Below are 10,679 nucleotides of genomic sequence, written 5' to 3' on the forward strand. Positions count from 1 at the left end.
TTGGGGAATAAATTCTAATGAGTGCACACTTTAATTTATACTTTTTTTATATATTCTGCAAACAAAAACCAGCTGAAGGTGTTTATCTGTTTTAAGTTGTTATGCCTCTTAGATTGCAACACATTAAGTTCACATTAACTTTTTTATATATGAAATAAGCAACAGATATCCTACAGTATATGACCTAGACAAGAACATAATAACATGATGAAATGAATTTGAAAAGGAAGAAATTCAATTCATTTTTTTACAGTTCTATGAATTATGTAAATGTTTCTCCAGTATTTAGGGAATTGTCTTAAAAGCCCAACAGTATTTTTTTTTAAACATGTTCATTCTCACTGCCTCACATGTAACAGCACAACAAAATGTGGCTTTATATTCTGGACGGATAAAACAAACAAAAACCTTAAACTTAAGATAGGAAAAATAAATCTGTTGACATCACACCTCCTCTATTTACTTCAAAAATCCATCATGTCCCTCCAAATATGGCTGTCGTCTTGAGGTATCTTAGCAACAGGCTCAGTCAGTGGGTGTGAACAAATTCTACAGAAACAGACAAACTGACTGGATCCTGATGGGTGAAGATCAGATAAACATGGAAATGTGGAAAAAATGCAGCCTTTCAATTAATCAGTGGGTAAAAACTCAAATAGCAGTATTTAGCAAAATCTGCTACGTCGAGTGCATATTTAGTTTTAGTTTTTCACAAAGGTGATATTTGATGGGACCCAAAGGCCAGATTCAGCAAATCCTCTATAGCTCACTGTTGGAGAACTGGCATGTTGGTGCAATGGAAATACAGAGTCTCCATAAAAGTAAACACTATTTACTAACATTAAAGGTTTGACTTCTTCAAAGTTTGAGATAATGCTGCTAACAATAAAGCATGAATTAAACCATACAGTATCACCAAAGGTGGGCAGAGTACCCAAAAGAACAGCACTACTGCAAAATATACTCACTCAAGTAAAAGTAAAAAGTAGCCGTTTCTAGTTAATTAAGAGTAAAAAAGTATTTGGTAAAAACTTTACTCAAGTAGTGAGTAACTGATTGAATTATCAATCATTTAATGTTTGAAAAATCACATTTTCAGATGGACCAAATTATAAAGATATGTGGATTTTTGGGGGTATTTTAAGGATGAAAATGACCATCATTCATATAAATAAAAGATTTTAAAAAAAGGCAAAATAATTTTTTTTCCCAAATTAGATTAACTGGATAAAAAAAACTTATGAAACTTTAACAAAAAACAGCAGGTGTGTCTCTGTCTGGTGAATTTTTGGTTAAAACATGTTTGTTTTTTTATTCAGTAGAGAATCCAGAAATTTTATTCAAGTAGGAGTAGAAATACTTCGTAATAAAATTACTCAAGTAATAGTAAAAAGATATGCATAATTAAAGTACACATAGAAGTGTTTTTTTTTTTTTTTGTGGTGGTTGTTTTCTCCAAAAACGTTACTGAAGTAAATGTAATTGAGTAAATGTAGCTGGTTACTACCAATCTGTGAGCGTTACCTTCACTGGCTTAGCGAGTTTCTTCTGTGGGTTCTGGTTCTGGTTCTGGTTGGGCCGTGTTCATCAGTTCCACCTGAGCCTCGGAGCTGCTCGCCTGCTCCTGGTTCTCTACGGTGTTGTGGTTCTGCGCTGTGTCTTTTCCTCTATTCGCTTTCTCTAACCTGTTGTAGTTGTAGACGTTCATGACGAAGAGGAAGAGCCCACCGGTCGTGATCACTCCTCCACACATGAAGAAAAGGTACTTGTAGTCATCAAAGATGTCCACCAGCAGCCCTGGAACAGAAACATGCAAATTCAAAGTCGAAGCAGGAAAAGAAAGCCAGTTTAACCACTTTATTATAAGTTTGGGGGTGAACTGGAACCAACCAGATTCTTATATGTGTGTGCAGAAGGAAACGAGCGAGGACAGGCTAATCTGAGAGGAGCTGCTTTGGAGCTAACAGAGCCACTGAACGCTTTCTGTTTAAGACAATTTGGACGGCAGAAGCGAAGGCCGTTCTCAGAAACATAAATACGCAGAAAGGGTCTGCAGAAAGGTGACAAATGTGCTTCAGATTAGACTTAAAGCTCCAGGTTTCCAGAAACCAAAGAGCCTGGGCTGCCTTCACCAACAGGCGGAGAAGGTAGTGCCGGACAAAGATGGAAAAATCCAACACGGACAAACATGGACGAACACGGATATTCATATGTTTCGTATTTCTACTTTGGAAATTCAATCAAAAGAGACTGGAAAACAGAAACTGAGGGAGAATAATTAAACATGGAGACATTTGCAAGAATCCTGTTTTATCACACTATAGATGACCTACTTAAAAAAAAAATCAAGTCTTTTCTATGAACTTCTTAGATAAACCAACTAACTACCACATTACAGAACCCCTCACATTGAAAGAGAGCGTTTTAGGGTGAAAGGACCATTAAAGGTTTCTCTCATCACGTTCCAGCTTTGCAGCAGCAGATGATGATGGGCATAATATTTGTGTACGCGTCTGCACCGTGAGGGGTCATTTTTCATTCTGCCTCTCAATGCATTATCTGATTGATAGCACTCATCTGGTGCCGGTGCTCAGATGACCACCACCCTCATTAAGACAGTCCTTGATTGGCTGAGCAGTAATTATGTCCATCTGGTATAGTCACCCCTTTCTCTTTTTTTTAGTGCCTTCGCAGCCTAATTATGGCCCAGGTACAGGACTTTAATGACGAGAGTTTGAACTGAGCATCATTAAACACCCAACGCAAAAGGCTAATTACTCTCACTTACCTCACTTCCTCCTAATTGGCTTGACCTGAAGGTTTTTGAGGAGCAGTAACAAGCAGATACGGGATACATAACGATTGTGCCCTCTGGAGGAGAACGTTACACAAGCAAGGAGCCACTTATTTGGCCCCATTAAAAGGGGCCCCTCAGAAAGGGGGTCGCTCCCGGTCAAAACTTTTCACTTTAGCGAAAAAGCGGAGAGAAAGTTTATCTGTCGAAAACCCTCATCTTTGCTTTTTCATCAAGCTGAGCAGCTTTAGCTGCTAACGGTACGCCACTGGATTTCTAATGACACTAAAACAAAACAGAAAACAATCTAAGGAGAGGATAATAGAACCGCTGCAAAAATAAAAAACCCACACAATGAATATTCTGCAACAAAGTTAAGAACTATCCTTGGTTACATCAAAAACATCTGAAATTTTGCCTTATTCTCTTACCTTACAAATGTCTGAATATTTTGTTGGTCTCAAAGGAGAAATAAAAAAGTAAATATCCAAGCAGGAGATTAAAACTGGCTGGTATAGTTTACACTGCTAATAGTTTCATTTATATAAAGGCCTGCCTGAGCAGAAGAAGAACAACAACATGGATATAGGAGCGTGGGGCAGGTCATGATGTTTTTCTAGTTTGGATAATTTACCTACAAGCACACAAAAACTGGATTTGCATAGGAAATTTTCATCTTTCCTTTGAGTTATTTTTTTTCTCTCCTCCTTTTCAGATTAAACAGTTGACAAGTCAGCCCATTATCGCCCTCTACTGGGCTGCAAAGAAATCTGCGTGCAATTCAACTGAAAGCGGCCAACGTTTGCGGACACAGAGAACGATGAGACCCTTACCAAACTGGGCCTTTCATAAAATCCTAAACAGCCAAAGCTCAGTAGTAATAATTCATCTCTCTCTTTTAAAGTAAAAACAACATTAAAGTAATTCTAAGGTTTAGACACTTAGGTATTGCATGTTCGGAAGTAGCTTGCACACAGTTTCAGGGAGAGTGAAACTGTGGACCGGGGGGGGAATTGGGATTGGATTACTGCCGACAATATATTCGCGTTTGTAGATAGATTTTTACCCAGAATGCAAATGGAAAAAAGCCGTGAGCAAAACGGTGACTGGTACTGACTAGTATATATTCCATTGAGGGAAACTAAGTTTCATATCTGCTCAAGAGCCCCCCTGGTGGTTGAAGAAAAATCCAAAAAAAAAAACACTGAATGCTCTCTGGTATTGTTCAGGGGGCCGGACCAAATGAGGAGGCGGGCCGGATCCGGCCCGCGGGCCGTAGTTTGGGGACCCCTGGTCTACGATGTTGCAATATTTGGCAGCAGCGATCTGAGAGCAGATCTAGTTGTATAATTCTGAGACAAAGAGTGAGGTTTGTGCACATGGCGAGACGCACAGACAAATCACTTATTGAGGGTACGTTACCTGCAGCCGGCGGTCCCAAGAGCATGGGGAAGCACTCTATGATGGTCACCAGTCCAACAGCACTGGGGAAGCGCTGGTTTCCCATCAGGTCCATGAGGCATTCAAATATCAGTGCGAAAACCATCCCAAAGCCCACTCCAAAGAACACAGCGTAGGCCACCAGCAGCGGGTAGGTCCTCATCAGGGGGCAGAGGAGGTGGACCGTGCCATTGAAGACCATGGCGAAGCTGAAGAGGTACTGGATCCTCGCCCTGACCCACTTGCTGTTGGCTACCAGCCCCGTGAGAGGCCGAACAAACATGTCGACGAAGCCCATGACGGAGAGCAGATAGGCGGCAGAGTACTCTTCTACGCCTCGGCTGACTGCGTACGCCGACAAAAACACGATGGGCGCGTACGCGCCAAAGATGAACATCACGTTTCCAACGAGGTAAATGATAAAGCCCGGATCCTTGAAGGACGACAGATCCACAAAGGTCTTAGCTTTTTTCAGAAGGCTCCCTTTCGACTTTGTGTTGTTTGACTGGTCCACTTCCTTCGGTGGCGCAGAGTGCCGAGCGACGGGTCTCATTACGGCCCCCGCAACGCAGCAGTTTAACATCATACCCCCGAGGATGAGCAGGCTTCCTCTCCAGCCAAAGTGTCCTAAGAGATACTGGTTGACCGGGGCCAGGAAACAAAGGAACACTGGACTGCCGGCCATGGCGAGGCCGTTGGCCAACGGTCGCTTGGCGAGGAAATATTTACTGATGATGGTGAGAGACGCGTTCAGGTTAAAGCAGAGTCCCCAGCCTGTATGGGGGGAGGAAAAAATTAAAAATAAATAAAAGAGAGTCACATTTAAAGTGCTTAAGCAGGAAAAGCTGTGCTGAAGCTAAACTCTAGAGGGTCCTTTCCTAAATTAAATCAGAACTGATTGTGCTCCGTGTTCATTTAGGTTTCATCTCACTTTAGTTTTGCCGGCTAAAATCTCATTACAGAATGCTGGAATTATTTCAGAAATAATTTCTCCATTTAAGTAGAAATAAATTAGGTAGCCTGGGTAATACATTCACTCTCCTGCCTTCTGCTCTGAACATATTAATTTAATAGCGCCTTAATTTAAGGAAGATGAAGAGCTACAGCTACATGGTTGCAGCGCTAGATTTTCTCCTTCCAATGTCAATTTACTGCTCTGGTCCGAGTTCACAGGTAAGTCGCTCAAACTCATTATTTTTCGTAAACTAACTTTGACGTAGCAGGGAAACAGTGTCTGGTTTTAGTTTGTAAAATTCGGTATTAATAGTATTTAGTGTGTTTTTAAAAAAAATATATTTTCAGGACCAATGTCCGTTTCCGCTAGACAAAGATCTGAGCAGCAGGTGATGAAAGGAAAGCAGGAATGACTTTAGAATAATAGATGAGAGCTTTTTTTTAATTTAAAAGGTGTTTTTGTTTTCACATACAGAAAGAAAACAAACATGCTAATGTTAGATAAGCTAGCTTTTAGCTTGTTGGATGTAATTTTCAGAACAGTATGAGTTGCATGTTCATCTTGATGCCAGCTTTATCTACACACAATATCACAAAGATTTTTTTATGCAAGACTATATGCAGAATTTAGTCGAGTTTCTGTTTTGTAGCATCAATAGAGCAGAACAACTTCATCTAAGCCTTCACAATGATAACCTAAGCATGCAAACACGTAATGCTGAACTTCAATAATAACAACTGTAAGCCAAATGTAATTACTTACATTTGGTATTATTTGTTAAGGCTGTGGACTTCAAACAATGCAATGCAGAAGATATCAACTATAACCGGGAAAACAAGAGTGATGAAGCTGATATAATTTACATTAGAGTTACACTAATATGATGATGAATTTTTGTGAAGAAAAAAAAGATCATATGGTTAAATACATATTATGTAGCAAGTGGGCATTGGTTGGTACCTGGTAACAAGGTTTACGAAGGTTTTGAAGAGTTACGGTTTCAAAACAACTAAAATTTTCCCTCTTTCCCCCCCTTTTCCACGGTTTAAGGTAATTTTAACGAGATGCAGCAAAAAGTACTGAACTAGTTCCTGTTGTGTAAATCACTGACTATCGTCTTTACTGAATCTCAAGGGGTAGAAAGAACATTAGAGTAAGAGGGGGGAAAAAATGAAAAAGTCTTAAGGTTTTTGCAGTAAATGCTTGTCCATTTAGCTACCTTTACTAGATAAAGCTGAATGATGCCATATTGTCACTATGCAAGGGCTCAAGGGAGCAAAGCGGTCCCCCTGGGCACAGGACACAGCTTAGCCACTTGCTGGGACTATTAATGCTTCATAGGAACCTTTGGCGGAGTAATGAGCCTCGTAGGGTGGCAGAGGGCCCCCATGCGACGCCCGTGATTGGAGACTGCAGGAAGGCAACGGAGGCCGATTAAAGCCTGTGCTCTCTGGGATCAGAGATAGTTCTGTCTTAATTACTGTCATGGCGCTGGTTCTCATGCCGCTCTAACTGCACCTCAGGAGCTGAGGCAGATGCCCAAAGCCCAGGAACAAAAGGCACAGAGGCCAAATCGGTGGAGGCAGCTCTGCACCAAGAGCTTCTTGGCAATTACAAAAAAAAAAAAAACTCTGCAAATTCCTCTGCCTCCAAGCGAATAGTCCACTGAGAACAGAAACACTTAGCAAAACGCCAAGCAAGAGAAAGTGATTTGGATCTCAAAATAAGTTAAATAAATATTGTCGAACAACATTCAGGCAGTTAAGGTGTTGCAAAAAGCAGCCAAAATAATCACATTTATGATACCAAAAAAAACCCAAAAAACTGAACTATACCTCCAATAATGCCAATGCAAAGGTAGAGGTAAACAATGGAGCTCCCAAATGAGGCCGTTACCATAGAAACCCCACACATCAGTCCGCCCACCATGACCACTGGTCGACTTCCAAAGCGACGGACCAACACGCTGCTCACGGGACCTGGTGAAGAGGAGGGGAAAACAATAACTGGGATAGTCTTTTATTACACTTCTTTGTAATGTCTCCACTTTTTTTCATTTTTCCATTTCCTCCAGTGAGGAGGACATGACGCACGTAACGCGTTGGGGATGTGGTTGAGCTCATGTGGGTCAGATGCAGCGGTGGAGAGGGGGCCTGTGCCCTGGAAAGCTTTGTAGTTCCATCTGCGTATATTTGAAAGTAGCAGGCACTGTTTGAAAAAAGCATTTTCAATATGCATTTGTTTATGTTACCATATACATTAAATTAAAAGTTAAAAAATCTTCACGTGTAACATCTTTCTGTTTAAATATCTCACATTGCAACACCGGCTCTACAAGCCGGTGTGGCTTGTAGAGTACAAAATTGATTTTCTTTCTGAAATTAGAGCATGCAACTTTTAATCAGGTGCGCTCTGTTGTCTGGTAAATGTGGTTGGTGGCTCTGAGCAGTTTTGTGATAGAAAACTTACTTCTTTGTCTAACTGGTGCCTGATGAAGCCCGTTTAAAACGCCTGTTTTCTTAAAGAGCAGAAATTTCCTGTCTGGCAGAAACACACTGAGCTAAAAAAAAATTGCAAAGTAGGTGCAAATAAATACTTTTTATCATCACAATAGTGCCACAAAATATTGTGATAAAATATAATAATGACCATATTTTGTCACAAACACAAAAAGGTCTTGAGAAAATTGGTTTCAGATGAAAATGCCTCAGAAAGAAAAACGCATCAAAGTAAAAATTTTCTGCCATCTCATCTGAAGCGGCTGCATTTTTGTTTTTTTCTGAAGCCATTTTTGCCAAGACGTTTTTATTCTGATGCCATTTAGTCAAAAGGTCTGATGGATGTTCTGACATCTGAGGCCGTTATTTTCTAATATGTGAGGATGTTCTAAAATGTGCAACATTAGCAAAACATTACTGGTTTTGAAAAATATAAAACATGTTTGTATTTAAGGCATTATAAACTTGTGTTAATTGAGAAAATAGTGAGTCAATTGAATCAACGTAGACTTAAACAACAAATTAAAAAAAACTTAATTTGTAACTTTTTCCCGCGCTCTAATTTCAATAATTTATGACTACAAGAAGGAGACTGGTAAGAAATTTGGTAATGTCTCAAAAATATGATTAATCACTCCAATTAATAATACAGAAATTATTTTACTGATGAGTTTAATGATAATTGACACCACCGGTAGTTGTAAATACAAGTAAAGCGAAAGGCAATGTTTAAGCCAAGAATAAAACGTCACAAAATCTTTGCAGTCTGCAGCTGCTTTAAGATCTGAATAAACTGATTGATAATCATTGAATTCTTTTTTAAACTATGTAAAGCACATTGTGTTAGATTTACTTGTATGAAAAGGAAAGTGCTGCACAAGCAAAGCTTCATTCAGTGATCGATTGATGATTAATGTTTAAATTACAGCTCAAATAACTTCCAGATGCCTCCCTAAAACCACCCTGTTTATTTCCATATATGCGAGTAAAGACTGAAAAGAAAATTCTCTCTATGTGATCTTCAAAACTAATCTTTCCAAACTCTATTTACTATACATAAATATATATATATATATATATATATTTATTTATTTATTTTTTTTAACCATTAAGGGGGTGCCAGGAGGGGTCAAAGATGGCTCATCATTCTCAGTGCAGCCGCGTCCCCGCAGACCATCTCTCTTTCTGCAACCATTTCCATTTCCATTATAGGTTTATCATTCAGACTCCTTGAGTCAGAGGTTTTCTGAAGAGGCTGTCATGTCTCTCCCATGGGGACCCGGTGTTAGACCCCAGTGTGCTGAACCTTCCTCTGATATATCCCACTGTCCCTCTCCTCCACTGGGTGACATTGCTGAAGCCTCGCCAAGGACAATATGATAAAGTCCTGTGCCTGAGCCACGGCGGAGCCGTATATTTCACCGCTTAGGCCTCCCTGAGCTGAGCACAGGTAGATTACATGCCCCGCTTTCCTGTCACCTTGAAAGCAGCCACCGACGAGCTCATGTGAAGCCTCCACAACACTTTTATTTAGTCATATTTTGTGTCATCTACCTGTGACCCAAATCCCCACAGATTGAAATGTGATGCACGTTTTTTTTTTTTTTTGTGCCCTGCCCTGGCAGCTTAGGGAAACAGTTTGGTGGGTCTGGTTGCTCTGTAGTGTCAGAGGCGGATTTGTTTGACAGCAGGGGAAAAGAAAAAAAAACAACACACATTTCCCTTGTTGCACATTTGAAGTTTTTAAATTAACGACACAACAGCCTGTATTTGACTCGGGCAGTATACTAGACAGCCCGCAACAATTATAAGAACACAAAGGGAAAAGGACAAGAAGCGGTAAGAGGTGGGGCACGACACACATAATGCCAAATAAGTAAAACCAAATAATGAGAGTGATTACTACACAACACCTATGTGATCAAAGATATGAGTTGATTAAAACAACATATAAAAACAGAAAATCACAAAGAGCAAAAAATATCTGCTACATGATTAGCAAACATTGTGGCTAACTGCTTTTGCCTTCATGAATATCGTTTTGTATTTATATACATGTGTGTACAGCAGCGGAGGAAAAAGGCGTCTGTAGTGAATTTGCAGGAGTAGCTGCAGAGCGGTCCAACCCAGTGAATGGCTACAATGGCCTCATGCTACCGACGTTTGAAACCAGACATTTACAAGCACTTCATAAAAAGGCACTTAACTCTTCTTTTAAATGTCTGACAATAAATCAGACTAAACTTTCCCCGTTTCACGTCAGTAAAGGGTTCGCAAAATCATCTCTTTGCCAAATGCCAGAATAATGAGAGAGAGAGGGAAAAGAACTTCTGGGATCCGAGAAGTCATTTTAATGTAAGAAAAAAAAAACTGCAAAAATATTAACGTCTCCCTGAATGTAGCATCAGATAAATGAGAAAAAGAGCATATTCCTAATGAGTTTTGAATTTGGGTCAGGTGACTAAATAACACTGGCAACACTTTTCCTATTAGCCCCCCTAAAGCTACGTCAGAGAGCGAAGCCACTCATGTGAGGCCAATTTATCCATTATCTGACTGTAGGAATGAGTTGACTGTACAACCACACACTGGTTGCTCTCTTTGTGAAGAAAAATATTTTTTTCAAGGAACAATTTAAGCTTTAATGTGACATGTTTGGGTTTATTTTCTATAGTTTCGGTAATAAAACCGCTTCAGGAAATGCACACCACAGACTGTTGACTATTTTCAGCTGTGTCTTAGGTGTTCATACATTTCTGTTTGAGCATTTTAACTGCAACATGGGATCGCACTGCTAAAAAGAGCAATTCTGTAATTTTAATTTTATCTAAAGCAAAACAGTGTCACATCTTTCTAAGTTAACTTTTCCACACAAAGAGACTCTGCCGTTTTGCCGACTTAAGCTAGCTAGCTGGATTCTATGGTTTAGCCAAAATGAAGCCTTAGTTTACTTATTGGCATGAGAGCCACTGCAATAAGCTGTTTTCTAACA

The 10,679-nt window shown here is 39.8% G+C and overlaps 1 protein-coding gene across 3 annotated transcripts in view; it reads right to left on the minus strand.

Moving 5' to 3' along the window:
* Window positions 1-1,311: 1,311 nt before the first annotated feature.
* The window catches only part of LOC103152908 (monocarboxylate transporter 2-like), an 11,487-nt gene continuing 2,119 nt past the window's right edge, over window positions 1,312-10,679 (minus strand). For all 3 annotated transcript variants that reach the window (XM_007573572.2, XM_007573571.2, XM_007573570.2), the window contains 3 exons: window positions 7,025-7,168; window positions 4,217-5,008; window positions 1,312-1,797 (listed from right to left, as the gene is read on the minus strand). In XM_007573572.2, coding sequence (XP_007573634.1) covers window positions 1,535-1,797; window positions 4,217-5,008; window positions 7,025-7,168 — 1,199 coding nt within the window. In that variant the 3' untranslated portion in view covers window positions 1,312-1,534. The remainder of the gene's footprint in view (window positions 1,798-4,216; window positions 5,009-7,024; window positions 7,169-10,679) is intronic.

This window comes from Poecilia formosa, unplaced genomic scaffold (genome assembly GCF_000485575.1).
Source record: "Poecilia formosa unplaced genomic scaffold, Poecilia_formosa-5.1.2 Scaffold334, whole genome shotgun sequence".
Taxonomy (NCBI): Eukaryota; Metazoa; Chordata; class Actinopteri; order Cyprinodontiformes; family Poeciliidae; genus Poecilia; species Poecilia formosa.